General features: G+C 63.2%; 1 protein-coding gene across 1 annotated transcript in view; it reads left to right on the top strand.

The window, feature by feature from the left end:
- Ptprs (protein tyrosine phosphatase receptor type S) overlaps positions 1–17,784 on the top strand; it is a 51,322-nt gene extending 33,538 nt beyond the window's left edge. The window contains 26 exon segments of the mRNA XM_047530771.1: positions 1,346–1,651; positions 2,682–2,875; positions 2,982–3,008; positions 4,726–4,843; positions 5,727–5,756; positions 5,759–6,334; positions 6,684–6,781; positions 7,282–7,535; positions 7,936–8,029; positions 8,110–8,325; positions 8,499–8,656; positions 9,063–9,074; positions 9,233–9,345; positions 10,875–10,922; positions 11,558–11,655; positions 11,731–11,854; positions 12,375–12,550; positions 12,625–12,744; positions 13,824–13,978; positions 14,096–14,381; positions 14,477–14,655; positions 14,890–15,016; positions 15,089–15,214; positions 16,209–16,363; positions 16,441–16,576; positions 16,864–17,784. Coding sequence (XP_047386727.1) covers positions 1,346–1,651; positions 2,682–2,875; positions 2,982–3,008; positions 4,726–4,843; positions 5,727–5,756; positions 5,759–6,334; positions 6,684–6,781; positions 7,282–7,535; positions 7,936–8,029; positions 8,110–8,325; positions 8,499–8,656; positions 9,063–9,074; positions 9,233–9,345; positions 10,875–10,922; positions 11,558–11,655; positions 11,731–11,854; positions 12,375–12,550; positions 12,625–12,744; positions 13,824–13,978; positions 14,096–14,381; positions 14,477–14,655; positions 14,890–15,016; positions 15,089–15,214; positions 16,209–16,363; positions 16,441–16,576; positions 16,864–16,932 — 3,995 coding nt within the window. The 3' untranslated portion in view covers positions 16,933–17,784.
- The last annotated feature ends 4,133 nt before the right edge of the window (positions 17,785–21,917 follow it).

The following is a 21,917-nucleotide window of genomic DNA, read 5'->3' as shown; positions in this document are numbered from 1 at the left end:
GTCCAGCACATAGTAGGTGCCCAATAGATAGGGCCGTAATGAGATCCCCCTCACTTGATGTCTGGCACATAGTGGGTGTCCAGTAGATGGGGCCTATTGCACTCCCCCTAACTTGGTGTCTGACACATAGTAGGTGCCCAGCACATAGTAGGTACCTCATAGATGGGGCCTTATTGCACTTCCTCTGACTTTGTGTCTGGCACCTAGTAGGTGCCCAGTGAATGGGGCCTTATTGAGATTCCCCTTGCTTAATGTCTGGCACATAGTAGGTGCCTGGCATATAGTAGGTGCTCAGTAGACTGGACCTTATTGAGATTCCTCTGGCTTGGTCCGTGGCACATAGTCGGTGCCCAGTAGATGGGGCCTTATTGAGATTTCCCCTGGCTTGGTGTCTGCCACATAGTAGTGCCTGGCACATAGTAGGTGCCCAGTGGATGGGGCCTTATTGAGATTCCCCTGGCTTGGTGCCTGGCACATAGTAGGTGCCCAGTATATGGGGCCTTAATGAGATGCCCCTCACTTGATGTCTGACACATAGTGGGTGCCCAGTAGATGGGGCCTTATTGCACTTCCCCTGACTTGGTGTCTGGCACGTAGTAGGTGCCCAGCACATAGTAGGTACCTAAGATGGGGCCTTATTGCACTTCCCCTGGCTTGGTGCCTGGCACACAGTGGGTGCCCAGTAGATGGGGCCTCATTGCACTTCCCCTGGCTTGGTACCTGGCACACAGTGGGTGCCCAGTAGACGGGGCCCTATTGCACTTCCCCTGGCTTGGTGCCTGGCACATAGTAGGTATTCAGTATGTTCAGTATATAGATGTTTTCTGCTATATGTGGACAAATACCCCGTTCATCCTGGTGACTGAAGGCTGAGGCAGGAGGAGCCCAAGTTCAAGGCCAGTCTCAGCAATTTCCAAGACCGAGTGCCCATAACTGGCTTTAGAGGAGGACTGGGGTGTGGCTCACCCACCACCCAGGTTCACCCACCAGTGCTGCAAGTAAAATCAAAACAGGGGTCTCCTGTCCACGGAGCCCCGGCAGGTGCCTGGCACTGTGTGTGCCACATGCACACCCCTGCTCCCCGTGCTGAGACCCACTGTGTGCTAGGCAGGCAAGCCCTGAAGGTGAGCGCAGTGTTCTTGGCCAGCGCCCCGCCCATCCCGCCGCCCATCACCCGCCCATCTCACCTTTGGTTGACACCCGCTTCTTTTGGGTCCGACTTCTTTTTGGTTTGGTTCTGTTTTGTTTGTTATCATCTTCTTTTTTATTTTCTCTTTCCCATCTTTTGTTTCCCCGCCCCCTTCCCCGCCCATCCCACCTCCCCCCCCACGCTCTCCCCCAATAGAACCGTCAGCCCCCCCTCAAGACGTTAAATGTACCAGCATGCGCTCCACGGCCATTCTGGTAAGTTGGCGCCCGCCGCCGCCGGAAACACACAACGGGGCCCTGGTGGGCTACAGCGTCCGCTACCGACCGCTGGGCTCGGAGGACCCGGAACCCAAGGAGGTGAACGGCATCCCCCCGACCACCACCCAGATCCTGCTGGAAGCGCTGGAGAAGTGGACCCAGTACCGTATCACAACTGTCGCTCACACAGAGGTGGGACCAGGGCCCGAGAGCTCGCCCGTGGTCGTCCGCACCGACGAGGACGGTAAGCACCAGCCGGCCCGGACCCCGCAGGCCCCAGCCCGCCCGCCTTGGAGCCACCATCTCTGGAAAGCTGAGCTGGCGGTCAGAAGGCGGGAGCCGCGAAGCAGCCAGCTCCCCCAGCTGGGACTTGGTGGCTCCAGGCCTGGGCAGCCTTAGCCAAGCAGTGCTCACCTGCGGGCTGTGCCTGGCAGGAGCCGCTGGCAGCCCACAACTTTGGTCAGGCAGGCAGAGCCATGGAAATGGGGCACTCAGTGGTAGAAGGCTCCTGGGTTGGCACACAGGTCCTCCAGAAAATCAGTCACCTCAGGAGCCCAAGTCTTGGACTCTTGGCATAAGCCAGGACGTGCCGCTCCCTCTGTCTGAGACGTCCGCCTAGGAAGTAGTGGACCCCGCTGATCTGCAGCACTGGCCAATTCCCGTGGTGTAAATCGTTCCACTGCGGCCAGTGACAGGCTGGGAAATGTTAAGCAGGAAAACCAGGTGGTGGCCTTAGTTCAGAGTCGGGTGGCAGGAACTGTGCACATGGAAGAAAGGAAGCTATTGGGTGGGTGGGACGAAGGTGCTGAGGGCTAGCAGACAGAAAAAGATCCTCAGTGCCAAGTGGACCAGCCACCTGCTGGAGTATTTAGGCGGTGCAGCCGGACCGCCTGGTTCAGAGCCTGGCGCTGACGGTTGCTGATCACGGAGTCACCTCTCCCAGCCTGTTTCCTCACCTGTGAAGTGAGAACCCCAAGCCCCGCCCAGCGGGGAGGGGTGCCTGAGGGCGGAGCCCCCTCCAGCAGTGTGGGGAGCTCTTAGGGCGCTGCGCGCAGCAGGGTTAGGCCCCGGCCTCCCTGCCCTCTAAGTGGGGCCTGCCATCAGGGCCCCTGGGGTCGCGGGAGGGCGGGCGAGGGCCGGGCCCTCCTGGGCAGTGGTGAGCGCTCGGCGCCCCGTGGCCCTGCGGCATCCTGGCATCGGGCAGTGTCGCTGCCCGGGGCAGGGCCGGCCCCGGGTAACGGCCCCGCTCGCCCCCCTCCCCTCCCGCCCGCCAGTGCCCAGCGCGCCGCCGCGGAAGGTGGAGGCGGAGGCCCTCAACGCCACGGCCATCCGCGTGCTGTGGCGCTCGCCCGCGCCCGGCCGGCAGCACGGCCAGATCCGCGGCTACCAGGTCCACTACGTGCGCATGGAGGGCGCCGAGGCCCGCGGGCCACCGCGCATCAAAGACGTCATGCTGGCCGATGCCCAGGTGGGCGGGGCCGGGGCTGGGGCGGGCGGGCACTGTCCTCCGCGCTTCCCTCCGCCTTGGGCCTCGCTCACCTCCCTCCTCTCTCCCCTGCCGCCCTCCCGCTCAGTGGGAGACGGATGACACGGCCGAATACGTAAGTAGCCCGCCCGCCCGGCTGTGCGCGCTGTGACCGCTGGCAGAGGGTCTCCTCCCCCGCGCCCACGCCCACCCATTGCCGCTGGGCGCTGGCCGCCAGGCAGACCCTGCGCGCCCCACCTGGGGGCTCCCGCTGCTGGGGCCCTCGCCACTCCAGGCTCCCTCCTCCTGGGTCTTCACCACAGACCCAGCCTGACTCGCAGGGCTCAGCCCTGCCACCTGGACGTCGTGCAGTGGCTGAGCTGCCCTTCACTGCTGGCCTGTGAGCGCTGGGAAGCGCCAGTGCGGGAAGGATGCCCCGCAGAGCTGCCACGACACCCCCAAGTTTCCCTGGGAGGCTCGGGAGCAGAGCAGGGTCCCTGTGTGGCTTGGAGCAAGTCACTGCCCCCCATTCTGGGCTCTTCCTGCCCAATTGATGGCTCTGCTAAGAGCCCCAAAAGTTTTTTTTTTTGGGTACTGGGAATTGAACCCAGAGGCACTTAACCACTGAGCCACGTCCCAGCCCTTCTTATATTTTATTTAGAGACAGAGTCTTGCTAAATTGTTGAGGCTGGCTTTGAACTTGTGATCCTCCTGGCTCAGCCTCCTGAGTCGCAGTATTACAGGCATGCGCCTCCGCATCCAGCTCCTCAGGTGGAGGTTAAGTTGGCACCGACCCCAGACACTCCACAGTCTGCCCCACCCCATCCCGCCTAGGGGAGTCCCAGCTGGGGCCCAGTTCAGCCCCTCCCACCAAGCCCCTGGACAGGACGTGGGAGGCGGGCAGGAGACCCTCTGCCAGCTGCTGGCCTGCTGCCCGATCCCAGGCGAGCCTGCCGTGCTGTGTGCATGCTGGCAGGTGCGGGGCGTTGGGGGTGTGCGGAGCGTCTGCCTGGCTCCTCAGGTGCAGCTTCCTGAGCACCAGCTGCGTGCTAGAGCCTGTGGGGGCTGAGCCCTCCTTCCCTGGGGGGTCACAGCCCAGCAGGGGAGCTGGGTGTGAACCAGACTGAGACTCAGAGGCATATACCCCCCAGCTGCGTGGGGACAGGGGCAAGATGTCGGCTCTCTGGGCAGCTCGTTGGCATCAGTGCTCTCTGCCGAGGTGTCGATACCGACACTGTGCCCACATCCCGCCAGCCAGGAAGGTCCCCTATGGCTGCGCGCAGAAGGGTGCCCGGAGGGCGGGGCTTAGCAAACGGGCAGGAGAGGGCCTCCAGCTCCAGTGCTCCCCACCCCACCCTTGACGTGGTCTGTGCGACTGTAAGTCCCTCCAGCTTGGTGCTTAGTGATCGCGTCCCACATCTGGCAGACAAAGTTCCCAAAAATTTCTGTTGGTGCTCACCAGCTGGTAGGGCCTGACAGACCCAGGAGTGTAGAGGCATAGAATAGCCCATGCAAAGGCCCTGGGGCAGGACCCAGCCTGGCGAGCTGGAGGCACAGTGAGGAGCCCTGTCGCTGGGGAGAGGGAGGCAGGTGGCGCAGGGCCTGTGGGCAGCAGGGAGGACTTGGGCTCTGACCCCCCAGGAAGTGGGAGCCATGAAGGGTGCCCACAGGGGAGGGTGGCCAGCACCAGCAGAGGTGGCTGGGTGTGGCAGGTCCTGGGAGCCGGGTCCCTGCATGTGCTTGTGTGCACGTCTGCTGCGGCCCGGGCTGCCTCCTCTGCTGAACCTCGCTGCGGGAGGGGCAGGGGCAGGCTGTCCTGCCAGGCGTGGCGCTGACCCCCGCCCTGCCCGCAGGAAATGGTCATCACGAACCTGCAGCCCGAGACCGCCTACTCCATCACGGTAGCCGCCTACACCATGAAGGGCGACGGCGCCCGCAGCAAACCCAAGGTGGTGGTGACCAAGGGAGCAGGTGCGAGGCGACGTGCCAGGGTCCTGGGGCGGGGTGGCCTCCCCTGCGGAGCTTCCTGCTGGGCCTGCACCTCTTGCGGAAGGCCGGCTGCCCCCCACGCCTCCGGCTGGGCGCCTAGGCGGGTGCCAGTCCCCTCCTGCCCCGGCTCCCAGCGGCTCCTCCAGGACCCTCCCGTCAGCCCCAGGGGCTCGGGTGTCCTCCTGTGTCAAGCTGAACAGGGAGAAAGACCACTGTGGATTGGCAAGGGGAGGGGACAGCTGTGGGTCTGTGGAGTGGCAGCAGATCCTGTGCCCTGGCCGCCCTGCATGTCCCCAGGGCCTCCGTGCCACCTGACCCTGTGGCCTGTCTCTGCCTCCTCCAGGGTGCTCCCGTGACCCCTGGGACATCCAGCCAGAGCTGAGGGCAACGCGCTGCCCGCTGGGGTGGTGGTGGAGCCCCCTCCCTCCCCTCTACCCCAAGCCTGGCACCTCTGGGTTGCCGGTGCCTACACAGGCTGGGACCGGGGGTAGGGCCCCTCCGGTGCCCCCAGCAGAGGTGCCCGAGTTACTCCCCAGGACCTGCTGGTGTGTTCTCAGCCCTCCACCCGTCCCTCTGCCTGTACTGCCCCTCCCTCACGGTCCTGCCCCGGGGCCTTGGCACCTGCCCTTCTCTGCCTGGGACACGGTTCCTCCATCTCCCCGCAGCCCCCACTCAGCTCCGCCAGCCAGTGCTGCCCAGGGAGGCCTCCCGAGACACACTTAAGACGGCCACCCTGGCGCATGCCTGGGTCCCGCTGCTCGGGAGACTGGGGCAGGGTTGCTTGAGGCCAGCCGGCGGCGCGTGAGGACCTCTAGCAGAGACCCTGCCCGCGCTCGGGGCCCTGACGCCTGCCCTGTCCCCGCAGTGCTGGGCCGCCCCACCCTGTCGGTGCAGCAGACCCCGAGGGCAGCCTGCTGGCGCGCTGGGCGCCCCCCGCCGGCGCCGCGGAGGACCAGGTGCTGGGCTACCGCCTGCAGTTCGGCCGCCAGGACGCCCCGCCCCTGGCCACACTGGAGTTCGCGCCCTCCGAGGACCGCTACACGGCGGCCGGCGTGCACAAGGGGGCCACCTACGTGTTCCGACTGGCGGCCCGGAGCCGCGGCGGCCTGGGCGAGGAGGCGGCCGAGGTCCTGAGCATCCCCGAGGACGCGCCCCGCGGCCACCCGCAGATCCTGGAGGCGGCCGGCAACGCCTCTGCCGGCACCGTGCTGCTGCGCTGGCTGCCGCCCGTGCCCGCCGAGCGCAACGGGGCCATCGTCAAGTACACGGTGGCCGTGCGGGAGGCCGGCACCTTGGGCCCCGCCCGCGAGACTGAGCTGCCGGCGGCGGCCGAGCCGGGGGCGGAGAACGTCCTCACGCTGCAGGGCCTCAAGCCCGACACGGCCTACGACCTGCAAGTGCGCGCGCACACGCGCAGGGGCCCCGGCCCCTACAGCCCCCCTGTCCGCTACCGCACGTTCCTGCGGGACCAAGGTAGGCGCTCGGCGAGCCGGACTGGGCCTCGCGCCCGCCCCCACCCCCTCTTCCCCAGGTAAGTGGCCGCTTTTCTGCTTCCTCCTGGACGCTCGAGCGAGGCCGGACCCCAGGCTGGTGTTGGCACAGGTGGGACCGCCTCTGGCACCGCCGCCCCCACCCTCTCTCCGCAGCCGCCGCCGTCTCCGCAGCAGGGACCTGGGACAGGGCAGGCAGGGCCGGGCCAGGGCCAGGCAGGAAGGCCATGGGCACAGGCACAGCCACGACAGGGAGCGCCTGGGCCGCCCCGCCGCCCTCCGCAGTCTCTCACCTGCCTCTCCTCTGCTCTCTCCCTGCTGCTGCGGCACAGTCTCGCCCAAGAACTTCAAGGTGAAGATGATCATGAAGACCTCGGTGCTGCTGAGCTGGGAGTTCCCGGACAACTACAACTCGCCCACGCCCTACAAGGTGCGCAGCCGGCAGTCTGCGGCCGGGGCTCAGCCGGGATGGAGGCTGGGTCAGAGCCGGGATTCAGACTTGGGCTCTGTCTCAGAGCAGTGCATTCTGGGATCAGAACTCAAGAGATGGGGCTCAGCCTGGGATCCAGGCTCAGTCAGAACTGAGACTTGGAATTAGGCTCTACCTGAGATCCAGGCTCAGTCAGAATTGGACTCGGAGTTGGGCTCTGCCCAGGATTGGTGCTCAGTCTGGATTGGTGCTCAGTCTGGGATCAGGACCCTGTCAGGGTTGGGGCTCACCTGGGGTGGAGCTTCAGCCTGGGGCCGGGACCCAGGCTGGGGCTGCAGATCAGCAGGAATGAGGTCTCATGATTGGCACTCGGTGTTAGACTCAGCCAGCAGTCGGGGCTTGCTTGGTGCTTAGGCCAGTCTGGGCCGGGACCTGTGTTGGGGTCAGGGTCCTGCAGGCAGGAGGCTGCAGTGGGGGCTCTGAGCCAGTCCCGCCCGCAGATCCAGTACAACGGGCTCACACTGGACGTGGACGGCAGAACCACGAAGAAGCTCATCACGCACCTCAAGCCCCACACCTTCTACAACTTTGTGCTGACCAACCGCGGCAGCAGCCTGGGCGGCCTCCAGCAGACGGTCACCGCCTGGACGGCCTTCAACCTCCTCAGCAGCAAGCCCAGCGTGGCCCCCAAGCCTGCCTCTGACGGCTTCATCGTGGTCTACCTGCCCGACGGCCAGAGCCCCGTGCCCGTGCAGTACGCGCCCCCATCCCGCCAGCCCCTCCCGCCGCTGTGTGACCCGGACGAGACCCCCGCCTCTCTGTGCCTCTCTGTAAACAGGGACCCCACCAGGACCCCACCAGCCCCACCCCACAGATTGTGCTAAAAATTCAGTGCTTCTCGCGGGCATGGTCGGGAGTGCCGTGTCTGCTCCAGCGCCGGACACCCCCACGCCTGACCCTTTACCGGGCAATGTTAAGGCCCCAAGAAGGTCGGGGCTCAGGCTTCTAGACTGGTGGGAAGCCGGGAGGCCCCGGAGGAGAGGGAGGGAGGACGGGAGCTCACACGGTCAGCCTTGCGTCCGGAGGGTGGGCGGCCGAGTGGGGCTGGGCAGCCAGGGCTGGCCCTGCGGCCGACGGCCCCTCCTGCCCCACAGGAACTACTTCATCGTCATGGTGCCCTTGCGCAAGTCTCGCGGGGGCCAGTTCCTGACCCCGCTGGGCAGCCCCGAGGAGATGGACCTGGAGGAGGTGAGGGCGGCGTCCCTCCGGCCCGACGTGCCCCGCCCCGCGGGCTGCGTCCCCGCCCTGACGCACCTCTGCGCCCACAGCTCATCCAGGACGTGGCCCGGCTGCAGCGGCGCAGCCTGCGGCACTCGCGCCAGCTGGAGGCGCCCCGGCCCTACATCGCCGCCCGCTTCTCAGTGCTGCCCTCCGTCTTCCACCCCGGGGACCAGAAGCAGTATGGCGGCTTCGACAACCGCGGCCTGGAGCCCGGCCACCGATACGTGCTGTTCGTGCTGGCGGTCCTGCAGAAGAGCGAGCCGGTGCGTGCCGGGCACCGGGGGAGACTCGGAGGCGCAGGCCTCGGAACCGGGGTTTTGAGGAATGGGTAGGAGTTCAGCAGGAGGAGGCACGAGCCCACGTCTGGCGGTGCCGGAGGGGCAGGAGGCCACAGGGGCGGGTGCTGGGCGCTGAGGCTCCACCTCCCGTCCCGCAGACCTTCGCGGCCAGCCCCTTCTCAGACCCCTTCCAGCTGGACAACCCGGACCCGCAGCCCATCGTGGACGGCGAGGAGGGGCTCATCTGGGTGATCGGGCCCGTGCTGGCCGTGGTCTTCATCATCTGCATCGTCATCGCCATTCTGCTCTACAAGAAGTGAGGCCCGGGCGCCCCCAGCAGGGCGGGCCTCCTGGAGGGAGGGTCAGCTCAGGATCGTCACCAGCGGCCCCTGTGGTTCGCATGGGGAAACTGATGCTCAGAGAGGTGGAGCCGCTTAGTCAAGGTCACACAGCCTGGGGAGGGGGCAGGGCTGAGACTCAACAGACCAGTGGTGTGGCTCCTGCCTGAGCTCCACCCAGCAGGACCCGGGTGCGGGGTCACCGCGGCCCCACGGGCGGGGCGGCCTCCTTACCGAGGGCGTGTCGAGACAGGTCTGGGTGGAGCGGGGGTCCAGGGGAGGAGACCACAGCCGAGGGGGGCCGAGGGCCGCCGGTCGCAGCCCTTGGTGGCCCGGCCCTCACCTCTCTCCTTCCCTCCCGCCCGCGTCTGGCTTCGGGAGCAGCAAGCCTGACAGGTGAGGACCGGCCCTGCCCACGGGAGGGTCACCTGGCTCTCAGTCACACGTGACATGCGGCCAAGCGCGCGTACCGCTGCTTCCTGCCTGCATCTCGCCTGCGCGTTGCGTCTGCACACACACGGCCCTCACGCGACTGTCCGCTTGCCCCCGTGCAGCAAGCGCAAGGACTCGGAGCCCCGCACCAAGTGCCTGCTGAACAACGCAGACCTCGCCCCCCACCACCCCAAGGACCCCGTGGAAATGCGGCGCATCAACTTCCAGACCCCAGGTAGGTGCTGGCCCCTGGCAAAGGACCCCACCAATAGGGAAGGAGCTGGGGGAGAGGAAGCGGCCACCTTGGGGGACCCCCAGCACCCCTCTCAAGCATAGGGGTACAGCTAAACCCCTAATTTCCAAATAGCACCCATCCTCTGTGGGCCTGGGCTTAGAGTTCACGGGTTGGTTCTGCATACCACCAAGCGAGGCTTTTTAAAGAGATAGATTATTTAACTGATGGTCGCTGTCTTCTCAGGAATCTAAAGAATATCTCAAAGTAGAAGCAGCACTGCTTTGGCAGGAGGAGGGGTGCCTCTGTTTACACCTCCAGCTCCAGCACCCCTAGGCCATTGTCCACGCTGCCCTAGGGACATCCCCAGCAAGACACAGAAACAGCCCCTCCCCCGGCCCAGCCCGCGCCCTCTGCCTGCAGCGGCTCCTCCTCTCCAGGCCTCCTCAGGGGCGCTCGCTGTAGGGCACTGGGATTCACCCCTGGACGGAGAACTGAAGCCAGTCTTGTGATTGACAAACTTCCCCATCTCTCCCCCCTTAATGGGCTCATGCCAGCTGCTTCTAACTAAAAAAGAATTTTTAACCGAACATTCGACTGCTATTCTCCTTATAGGTTCACAGCATAGTTACATCTGTCCCTCAACTGGTTCATGTCAACTCTGTTTCCAACTAAATGGGAATTTCAAACATTTGTATTTAACTGATGACTGCAGGCCTGAAGGAATCATGCATGACCTCACATGCTACTCCTAACGTGTTGTTTTTTCTGTGTCTGGACTGGCTCATGTCACTTCTATTTTCCTCCAAGTAATTCTGACTGACTACATACTGATGGCCGCAGGTCTCCTGAATGGGTCACAGGATCTCATTTATCAGCTTTACTGTACTCTTTTCCCTTTCTTGTCTCTGACTGGCTCATGTCACTTCAGTTGAAGATTTTGACCATTTGTATTTAACTGATGGCTGCAGAGCTCCTGGAGGGAACACGCAGGGTCTCATGTCATCCCTAGTGTGTGTTCTTCTCTTTCTCGTCTCTGGACTGGCTCATGTCACTTCAGTTTTCACCTAGCTTTTAAGTACGTGTGTTTAACCAATGGCTGCATTCCTTTGAAGGGATCACGTAGAGTCTCACATGTCACCACTAATGTGCTGCCATGCTTTTCTGGCTCTGGACTGTCTTACATCAGTTGTTTCCATCCACGTGGGGATTTTAAATGTGTGTTTAACTGATGGCTGCTGTCCTCCTTAAAGCTCATGGCATGGGCCCATATTTCCTTATCTGCCTCCTAGCTTCTCCCTTGCCACCCTGCATCACTCTCCCCCATATCCCCTCTGCTGGCCTCAACAGGGGACCCGAGGCCAGGATGGTCTGGGGTGGGGGACACGTAGACGGAGGAGCCTGAATCTTTGGGGTCTTCCTGGACTCATGGCTAAAGAGCAGCAGTGGCCACTGGCCAGCCAGAGGAACCCGGCTTGCGGCTGGGCGGGCCCTGCGTGCTCTGCTTCACCCGCTGCTTGCCGTCTCTGCAGACTCGGGCCTCCGCAGCCCCCTCAGGGAGCCGGGGCTTCACTCTCAAAGTTAGTTCCTGTGTCTGTCGCGCTTTCTCGCCTGTTCGTTTCCATCCTGGGTCTTTCCATCCCGTCTCCTGTCTGTCCACACGCCCACCCCAGCCAGCCTCTGCCCGCCTGTCCCATGCTGGCACCTCGGGGAGGGCAGGGGTCTGCTCCGCGGGGTGAGACCGGCTCCCGCAGCCCCTTGGACGTGGCTCCTGGGAAGCGGCGGCTCTGGGTGTGCAGGCCCTGGTTCACAGGGCTTGGGAGCGGGCAGGGGTCTGCAGACCCAGAGGCCGCCGGGAGGGTCGGGACCGCGGTGCCCCTGCCTGCCCAGGCTGGGGCGGACAGGCGGAGCCGCCCGTCTGCTTGGACTCCAGGGCTCCGAGCCGCCCGGGCGGCTCCCGAGGTCCCAGCTGCCTTCGCCTCCTCATCTCTGGGCCGCCTGCGTGCTCCTTGCCACCAGTCACTGAGACGGGCAGTGCTGCGGGGACCCTCCCCAGCCCCTGCGCCCGCCGGGTGGGAGCCCAGGACCCGCCAGCACTGGAGCGGCCGTCGGGAGCCCCCCGCACCGCCCGCCACCCCTTCTAACCGCAGCTTGTCCGTGCAGACTCACGCTGTCCGGCCACCGGCTGCCCGTGACGCGCCCGCTCTCCCCGCAGGCATGCTCAGCCACCCGCCCATCCCCATCGCGGACATGGCGGAGCACACGGAGCGCCTCAAGGCCAACGACAGCCTGAAGCTGTCCCAGGAGTACGAGGTGAGCTGGGCCACTGTCCCCCTGCAGGGCTCAGCGCGCCCACCTGGAGGCCCAACCCCTGCCCTTCCTCCACAGTCCATCGACCCCGGACAGCAGTTCACGTGGGAACACTCCAACCTGGAAGTGAACAAGCCCAAGAACCGCTACGCCAACGTCATCGCCTACGACCACTCCCGGGTCATCCTCCAGCCCATCGAAGGTAGCCTGGGAGCTTTGTTCTGGTCACCAAGCCCAGACGCCACGCTACCTCGCAGCTGAGCCTGGCTCTGCTTGTGTACCTACCTGATCTGGCTCCAGTTGGAGGTCGCTGGGCGTCGTTGATATATATTTAACTGATGGCTGCTGTTCATAACGTGGCTTCATCTGCTCCTCTACATAGGTGCTTCTCAATCAGGGCAGTTTTGCTGCCTAAGAGCATTTGGCAATATCTGGGGGCATTTTGGGTCGTCACAGTTTGGGTGATGGGAGTGCTGTAGCATCACGTGGGGGGGCTCAGAAGTGGGGCACAGCACCCTGTAGAAGGGCTCCCTCTCCGGGGATGATCTGACCCCGGGAGGCTACGATAACCCCGCAGTGCCGTGTGCGTGCCCGGCCGCGCGGTGTTGCCCCGAGTCACGACGCCTCGGGCCAGAGCGCCGGGAGGTCTGTGCTGCCCGGGGGCCTGGGGGACCGGGGCCAGAGCGAGCCCTGAGGCGCGGGCGGCCCTGCTTTTGCTGCAGGCCTCGCGGGCAGCGACTACATCAACGCCAACTACGTGGACGGCTACCGGCGGCAGAACGCCTACATCGCCACGCAGGGGCCCCTGCCGGAGACCTTCGGGGACTTCTGGCGCATGGTGTGGGAGCAGCGGTCGGCCACCGTCGTCATGATGACGCGGCTGGAAGAAAAGTCGCGGGTGAGGCCCGGACCCCGCGGCCCGCGAGCCCCGCCAGCGGCAGCCCGCGCTCACCCCCGCTCTCACCCGGGCAGATCAAATGCGATCAGTACTGGCCCAGCCGAGGCACGGAGACCTACGGCTTCATCCAGGTCACACTGCTGGACACCATCGAGCTGGCCACGTTCTGTGTGCGGACGTTCTCCCTGCACAAGGTAGAGCCCGGCTGCGGGGAGGACCCAGGCCCGGCCCCGCTCAGAGCTGCCCCAGGACAGAGCACACGCTCCCGGGGCAGAGGGCCTGCCCCATCCGGCCCCACGGGAACTGCCAGCTTAGAGCCCAAGCTGGCTCGGAACTGGGCCTTCCCTCAGCCTTAGCCCAGGCCTCCTTGCCTACTTAACCTCTGACCCCACCCAGTGGGGCCTGTGACGGGGCCTAGCAGAGTCTGTCCTGCCTTTGAGGGGCTGCCAGTGCGTGCACTGAGGGCTGGATGGAGAGACTTTAGGTGCATATTTAACTGATGGCTGCTGTCCACACCACCTGTTCTGCATCGATGGTTCTGAACTGAGGCAGTTCTGCCATCCAGGGTATTATCATGATAAAGATGTGCTGCTGGCACCACTGTGTGCCCCAGACACCTGACCAGGCCCTTTAACATCAAGTCCCTATCTGGCCCAAGTGCCAGAAATCTGAGCAGATGGACGGGAGAGACATAAGAATTCTCAGTTCATTCACACATGTGAAGCATGGACTGTGTGCCAGATCCCAGCCGGGGCACCAGAACACAGCAGGGACACAGCATCTCGGGGACAAGCTACAGAGAGCGAGTATGTGAGAGGAGATAGGATGTGTGTCCAGAAACCTGGATGAGGGAGCCAGGAGACCTCCAGAGTCTCTGCTGTGCAGAGGCCCTGAGGCAGGATGGGCCTGGTGTGTTTGAGGGAGAGCAAGCAGCCCACGTGGGTGGAGCAGAGGGCATGAGGGGTAGAGGAGGAGGGTAGGAGGGCCCCAGAGGGCTGTGGGCAGAGGGAGGGCCTGACTTAGTGCCCACAGGTGCCCTCCGGGGATGGAAGGAGCCCCCTGATGCAGGCAGCTGAGTGGTCTGGGGGCCGTGATAGGTCTGGACACGGGTGGCCACTGGACATGGGTGGAGGCAGGGGAAGTGGGAGGCCCAGAGCCGGGCGCTCAGGAGGTGAGGACACCGAATGGGGCGCTCTGGGACCCGGCGGTCTGGAGGTGAACGTGGGTTCACCTGAGGAGGAACAGTCACAGGCCACGCCCCTGTGTTCCCCAGAACGGCTCCAGTGAGAAACGCGAGGTCCGCCAGTTCCAGTTCACAGCGTGGCCCGACCACGGCGTGCCCGAGTACCCGACGCCCTTCCTGGCCTTCCTGCGGAGGGTCAAGACCTGCAACCCGCCCGACGCGGGCCCCGTGGTGGTGCACTGCAGGTGAGCGCAGCGCCCCGCCGCCCGCCCGTGAGGCCCCGCCTGCCTGCCCGCGAGGCCCCGCCCCGCCTGCGAGGCCCCGCCCCGCCTGCAGCCAGCCTGACGCGCGTTCGCCCCCAGCGCCGGCGTGGGCCGCACGGGCTGCTTCATTGTCATCGACGCCATGCTGGAGCGCATCAAGCCCGAGAAGACGGTGGACGTGTACGGACACGTGACGCTCATGCGCTCCCAGCGCAACTACATGGTGCAGACCGAGGACCAGTACAGCTTCATCCACGAGGCGCTGCTGGAGGCCGTGGGCTGCGGCAACACCGAGGTGCCCGCGCGCAGCCTCTACTCCTACATCCAGAAGCTGGCCCAGCTGGAGCCCGGGGAGCACGTCACCGGCATGGAACTCGAGTTCAAGGTGAGGAGGGCGAGTTCAAGGTGAGGAGGGCGGTGCCGGGCCAGCATCAGAGCGGCGCGCCCTGACAGCTGTCCCCTGCTGCCTTGTCCCCACAGAGGCTGGCCAACTCCAAAGCCCACACGTCCCGCTTCATCAGTGCCAACCTGCCTTGTAACAAGTTCAAGAACCGCCTGGTGAACATCATGCCCTACGAGAGCACCCGCGTCTGCCTGCAGCCCATCCGGGGTGTGGAGGGGTCCGACTACATCAATGCTAGCTTCATCGACGGCTACAGGTACCGCCCGCCCACCCAGGAGTCTCCAGCCTCGGGGGAGACAGCTGACATGGCTGGTCCCGGGCTGGACCTTTAACTGATGGCTACTGTCCAGAGTGGGGTTCTTTCTGTCCTTCAACAGTGGTTTCCAGAGGGACCGAGTTGGTTGTTCAGGGCACATTTGGCAACATCTGGGGACATTCTGGTCACGAGGGGACTTGGAGGGAGGGGCCGCTCACAGCCCTGGTCCTGCAGGCAGCAGAAGGCCTACATCGCGACGCAGGGGCCACTGGCGGAGACCACAGAGGACTTCTGGCGCATGCTGTGGGAGAACAACTCCACCATCGTGGTGATGCTCACCAAGCTGCGGGAGATGGGCCGGGTGAGCTGGGGCCACCGCGGGCGGGCAGGGCCGGGCCTCCAGCGGGGACTGACACAGCGTTGTCCTCCGCAGGAGAAGTGTCACCAGTACTGGCCAGCCGAGCGCTCTGCCCGCTACCAGTACTTCGTGGTGGATCCCATGGCCGAGTATAACATGCCTCAGTACATCCTCCGAGAGTTCAAGGTCACGGATGCCCGGGTGAGCCGGGGAGGAGTGCCTCAAGGGGCTGGGCCGCACACCCCCGTGCAAGGGTGGGGCAGGGCTGGAGCAAAGGCCCTGGGGCAGGGACCAGGTTGTCAAGTAGAGGTGGTCAGTGGCCACTTCATCCTCCCACCAGGCGGGTGGAGGGGGCCATGATCCTGTGCTGAGCCTGCAGTGCCCAGCACGACTCACTGGGGAGTGGCCCGAGCGGATCTCGGGAAGGAGCGAGCGGCCTTTTCCCTGTGGAGGGTCTGGGGTGGAAGGGCAGGTGGTGATGTGGCCTTGTGGAGTCCTCCCAAGGGGGCGGGAACCCACGGGCAGGAGCTGGCACCATGGTGTGGGGAGGGACTGTGGTGGCTTGTGTGGGGGAGGGACTGGCGATGGGGGCGACTGAAGTGACCTGAAGGTGGCCCCGTGGAGACTGGTGGGGGACACTAGTCCAGACGATGCCTGTGAGGCACCTCAGTTGGCAGCTCTGTGGTGGGTACAGTGGTGCCAGGGGTGGAGGGCAGTGGAGGGAGGTGGCCAGGCAGGCGGGATGCAGAGCAGAGCTAGAGCACCGAGCGCGGGTGAGGGCGGGAGCCGCAGGATGGGCAGTGGGCAGCCAGCGGGATGCCCGTCGCCTCTGGCACCAGAGAAGGGCAGGTGTTTGGCCTGGGGACCGGAAAGATGGGTGCCGATCAGTGGTGGAGGACCAACCCAGCAGGGCAAGGGGGCTGGCACGTGGAGGGTGCGAGGTGGGCCCCCGGCCAGAGGCTGGAGGGGCCGTGTGGCCCGGGTGAAGCAGAGGCACCGCGCAGGGGACGCGGGGCAGGGGTCAGGAGGGAGTCGGCGTCCTGCCATCGTGGTTGACCCAATGACATGCAGGGGGTGTCCTGGTGAAGGCAGAGGCTGGTGCTGGCACCGTGGGTGCCATGGGAGCTGCACCACCATGGGGTGCGAGGCCAGGGCTGCAGGTTGGTGCCAGCAGCAGGTGTCCTTTCCGTCCCAGGACGGCCAGTCCCGGACCGTCCGGCAGTTTCAGTTCACGGACTGGCCGGAGCAGGGTGTGCCAAAGTCCGGGGAGGGCTTCATCGACTTCATCGGCCAAGTGCATAAGACCAAGGAGCAGTTCGGCCAGGACGGGCCCATCTCCGTGCACTGCAGGTGAGCCCGCGGCTCGGGTCGGCCCGCGCTGCCGTGCGCTGTCCCCCCGCGGCGCCTGACGCGTGCTGGTCCCGCAGTGCCGGCGTGGGCAGGACCGGCGTGTTCGTCACGCTCAGCATCGTGCTGGAGCGCATGCGGTACGAGGGCGTGGTGGACATCTTCCAGACGGTGAAGATGCTGCGCACCCAGCGGCCCGCCATGGTGCAGACCGAGGTACGGCGGGCCTCCAGCAGCCCCTCCCTGGGCGGGAGGGGACACTCAAGGCTGGACACGTTCAGTCCAGGTAGTGTCCTCGAGATGGGCCCCCGGGTCACCGCCAGTCCTGTGCGTCCAGAGGCCCTGCCCTCGGTCACGTGTCGTGAAATCCCGCGCGTTCAGGGGGGCGGGGAGACCGGCCCGCAGGCGGGGCTTCCTCCAGTCTCGGCCACTCCGCGTGTCACCGTGCGGGAAGCCGAGCAGCCCGGCCGGTGCGGGGCCCCTGACGCGGCCTCTCCCTGCAGGACGAGTACCAGTTCTGCTACCAGGCGGCGCTGGAGTACCTGGGCAGCTTCGACCACTATGCAACCTAAAGCCATGGCGACTCCGCGGCCGACCCGCTGCCCGCGCCGGACCCAGGCCGGGCGCCCGGAGGGCAGAACGCGCTGGCGGCGGCGCCTCCGCGGCCCTCGAGCCCCGCGCGGCCGTCGCTGCCGATACTCGCACATTCCTGACCCTTCCGCTCGCAGACGAGGCCCGGGTGGGGCGGCGAGGCTGCGGCCGGGCAGACGCGCTCTCAGACTCTGTGACTGTATCGGTGACGTTTCTTTTCTTCTTTTTTCTAAATAGTGTATTTTTTTTCTTTCATTTTTTTTTTTTTTTTTTTTTAAAGAAGAAACAAAAGACTTGCCGGTCAACGACTTTAAAAGAGCAGCTCCGCTTCCTCCTCCTGTGCCAGACACTATTTTTCCACGGCCCGCCCTGTGCGCCTGCGTGGGCGCGCGTCCCCAGCTGGCCCCTCTGTGCAGCCACGGCGCGCTCCTTGGGCGATGGGCGACCCTCCCTTCATTTCTCTTCTTCCTTTTGGGCTTTTGTCTCCTACTTTGTTTTTCTAAATTTTCAGACATATCAAGTAGCCCTGGGGTGGGCAGCAGGGACTCGGCCCCCTGGGGCGGGTCAGACCCGCGGGGTCAGGCGAGCCGCAGCCCGAGCGTTCGCCTGCCCCGCCATCAGGGACCCTGTCCCCTGGGACTATGGGGCAGGTTGGGGACAAACTGAAGGACCGGCCCCCCCACCCTGAGCAAGTGAGTTTCTCCTCTTTGTACGAGAGCGGTCTGCCGTTGCTTTCAACACTGTTTGTTCAAACGGAAGCAGCTAGGTGGCTTTCCCACCTCTGTGTATGTAGATAAACCGACTTTGTATTAAAGGAAGATCGTCCGACCCGGCCCACCGCACAGTCTGTCCTGCATCCACCAGCCCTGCCCAGGGCCCCTGGGGGAGGAGCGGGGGAGGTCACCTGGCCCCACCTGGGCATGGGTCATCCACTCAGCCACCGTCTGGATGGGTCAGGAGTTGAACCCAGGCTGCCTCAAACCCCCCAGAGGAACCACCATGGAGAATCTGTGCCAGCCACTTAGGCAGGATTGTTACAGATGGCAAAGGCTCAGAGGGAAGCAGCGAGCTCAGGAGCTGGAGTCCACACCTGGGCAGTCCCACCCACATCCTCAGCCACAGCCCAGCCTCCTGGGAGCTAGGGAGGCTGGGGGCTCCTTGCCCCATGTCCAAGGCCACCCAAGGAGGGGTGGGGGGATGCCCCTCCTGCTGCCCACCTCCAGGGATGGGAAGACGGTCCAGGTGGGGGCAGGGCCCTGCCTGGGAAGTGGGGTTCACCCTGTCGGGAACAGTTAAGGATACCAAGCCCTCCACCCATCCTCTAACTAAGGAAGCTTGTAAAACCAGCGAACATCTTCACAACTCTCCCCAAAACAGAAACAAAACTCCTCAGCCTGCAAAGGTTTCCACTTTGCATGCTGTGACGCAGTGCACGCTGGGGGGAACCACGCTCTGCACTGTGGCCTTTCCCTGGGCAGTGGCATCCTGCTCTGGTGATGTGGGGCAGCAGGGTGAGCCAGCACTCCCAGGAGGCCGTGTGACCACAGGAAGAGGAAGTGAGGATGCTCCACAGCTGTGCGGCTAAGCCACAAGTGTAGTTTGCCTTACTATATTTTCAGCTTACAGTGGATTTTTCTGGTCATAATTCCATCATAAGTTGATAAGCATCTGTGTTAGATAGCTTGATCTTAGCTCTGAGGGACAGATTCTGCCATAAAGTTTGCTTCTTTTGAAAAGGCCTAAATTGGGAAATTTAACACATTTCTAAATAAGACATGGGTTAGAGAAGGGATCAACACAAAAGAGTGTTAAAAACTGAGCAGTAATTCAAAGTGTACATTATGTAATGAAACCTGAGATGCAGCCAAAATGTTATACAGAGGACAATTCATAGCCTTGAGCACACTATGAGAAAACATTTGAAAATACATGAACTATCAAAGGAAGGGGACTGGGGTGTGGCTTAGTGAAAGAGCATGTGTGTAGCATGCACTCGGCCCTGGCCCTGATCCCTGGCACCACAAAAATTAAATAAAAAGGGAAAAGTGAACCAAACTTCAAAGAGCCACAAGAATAGGATAAACTCAAATAGAAAAATGAAAGTGGAAATTGGGCATTTTTAGGTGGTTCTTGTACATCAACAAAATAACTTTCTTTGAAAATACCAAAGGTAGATAAAATCTTTTACAATCACCAGAAAAAAAAAAAAAAAGTGGAAAGATACACGTTAACTAGAGATTTTTTTTCTTTTTGTAAGATGAGCATTAGGGAGAGAAGGCGGCACAGGGGGAGAGGGGCAGACTTGGCATGGGAAAAGGGGAGAGGGAAAGACAGTGACGAGAGAAGAAGACGGAAAGGAGCCACGTAAGGAGGACATGTGGTAACCTGAGTGCCGAGTTCGAAAAGTAGAGGGGAGGGACTGTCGGGCGCAACCGAAGAACAGACCGCTCGCCACCGAGAGCCCAAATCTGAGTCTTCATTAGCGCCAGCTGACCGCCTCACGCAAGACCCAGAATGGCTCTTGGAGGTCGGCCCCCAGCACGGGGCGGGGCCTTTACACCACAGTCAGCGTGTCAGTCACAGTGGTTGCCGCTGGGATCCAGAACTGCAGACGAACACCAAAATCATGGGCAGAAGGGAAGTGGGTCAGCCTTAGTCGGGCACAAGTTAAAGAACGGTCACCAACATCTAGACAATCGTCTGACAGGGTGCACTGTCCAAGAACAACAGGAACCAAAAGCAACGATTTTATATGATACAAGAACTGCCATTTTGTGTTGCTGAACAGGCTGTGCTAAGTGACTGTCGGTGGCTACAGAGGCCGGGTGTTCCCATGGGAGAAGCATTTCCTACATGACATGAGTCTCAGGGGAGAGCGGAGTCTGTTCGGTCACTGCCCCCACAGCCTGGCCCATAACAGAACCTCTTAGTGACACATTGTGGGATAAAAGACAAAACGCAAGCCCTAACCCCAGGCTGGTCCTTTCTGGATCGTCCTGCCCGGGAAAGGCCTGCTGGACCCCAACGCCCGTGCTCAACTCTGCTCAGAGGCATATCTTGATTTTCCTCCTCTGGGCTCCCAACTCCAAGCCCACTGAGACAAAGTACTAAATATGTCTGCTTTGCCCTCCCTGGAAAGCCACCGGGGAAGTCATGGCTGCAGGTGTGTGCTTGTGACGCTCAGGTGCTCAGGGCTGGGGGGTAGGTGCAGCTGCTGGGGTCCTGGACCAAGGGTCCCTGAGGAGTCGTGTCAACCCACAGACACGACCTCTCCAGTTGCCTTGGCACCTCTCACAGGTGTGCAAACCCACCCTTGTTTATTGGGCGCTCCTTACATGCTTGCTGACACCGTCCTGTTTGATCCTTACACAAGCACCACTGGACAAAAGAGGCCCAGCGGTCGGGGTCTCGTCCAGGGTCACCCCGGTAGCAGGTGGTAGACCTGCACCAGGAGCCGGTCTTCCTCCAGGTCCTTCTTCAACCTTAGGGAATTGGGGGCACCTGTGAGCTCTGTCCACCCACAGTCAGCACTGGCCACACTTGGAAACCAGCTGGGAGACCCGAATACTGGAGCAAAGACCAGCCACACACCAGTGATGCCCCTAAGGCTAAAATGCCCTCCATAAATACATTCTGCCCCCCAACAATAGGGCTGAAAATACTTAAGCAGAAACACGCACAGGAGCCTGGAGGACCCTTTCAGAGAGTAAAAGTCCAAGCAGACAAAACCACGAAGATCCTGAGGAGACGAAACATGCAACCACAAACGTGGCCAAGTAGATCCCTACGGGATCTCGTACCAGAAGAGAAGGTGTGCAGCTTGTGTAAGGATCAAACAAGACGGTGTCAGCAAGCATGTAAGGAGCGCTGCGGGCTGCGGGAATTTTGTTGACCCGCAGGACAGGAACTTCCTGGCCACACAGACAGGCGCTCCCAGACGCCCGGTGGCGGCAAGGCCCTGGGCAGGGGCGTGCGGCTGCCCTCGGCTCCCACGCGCCGGGCGATCCTGAGGAGCTGCTGGACAGGCCCCGTGGGAGTGCAGAGGGCAGAGCCCACCCGCGCCCGCGTGCAGCGCCAGGAACACAGGATGTCAGGGCGCGGCGGAGACGAGACCGGGTTTGAGACAAGCCCCGGCGCAGTGAAGTCGCACGTCAGGGGTGACAGCTCTTTGAATCTAAATGAGACTTCTTAGCACACACCGGAAATCCAGCAGGACCCCGAATGATGGGCCCCAAGTCCCGCGAGAAAGTACCTGTCCACCAAGATTTCCACAGCCAGCCAGCCATCCTTCAACCTTCCAGAACAAGGCGGAACTCAGAATCCATGCCGGCTGAGCCAGCTCCGGAGGACCTACTTACAGATGCTGCACGCAGAGGAAGGAAGCGGCCGACCCCAGAGCTCGCGACAGCAGCCTCAGCCGCAGGGCAGCCCAGCAAGTGAGAAGGGACGCGGCCGGCACCTCGGAGGGGAGGCGAGCCGTCCCCCCAGCATGTCAGCTCTCGGACCGAGAGACCAGCATCCCCGCCGGCGGGCAGGCCTGGCTGTGCCCGGCGGGCGCGGGTGGGCTCTGCCCTCTGCACTCCCACGGGGCCTGTCCAGCAGCTCCTCAGGATCGCCCGGCGCGTGGGAGCCGAGGGCAGCCGCACGCCCCTGCCCAGGGCCTTGCCGCCACTGGGCGTCTGGGAGCGCCTGCCTGTGTGGCCAGGAAGTTCCTGTCCTGCGGGTCAACAAGATTCCCGCAGCCCGCATCGACCCCGCGAGGCCCTCTGAGTCTGTACAGGAATCCAGCGCCAGGAACACCGGCTGTCAGGGCGCGGCGGAGACGAGACGGGTCGCCAGCAACGGGACCCACGGGAATCCGTGGCCACGGGGAGACTCACAACGCTCCCGAGGGAACCCAAGTGTTTTCAAAATGGACCCGAAAACACGAAGCACCTTCTCTGTAGCCGTCTCCGAACTTCTTCTC

The sequence above is a fragment of the Sciurus carolinensis genome, chromosome 17 (assembly GCF_902686445.1).
Source record: "Sciurus carolinensis chromosome 17, mSciCar1.2, whole genome shotgun sequence".
NCBI lineage: Eukaryota > Metazoa > Chordata > Mammalia > Rodentia > Sciuridae > Sciurus > Sciurus carolinensis.
The sequence above is the reverse complement of the archived record's forward strand: the minus strand, read 5'-3'. Positions and strand labels throughout refer to the sequence as shown.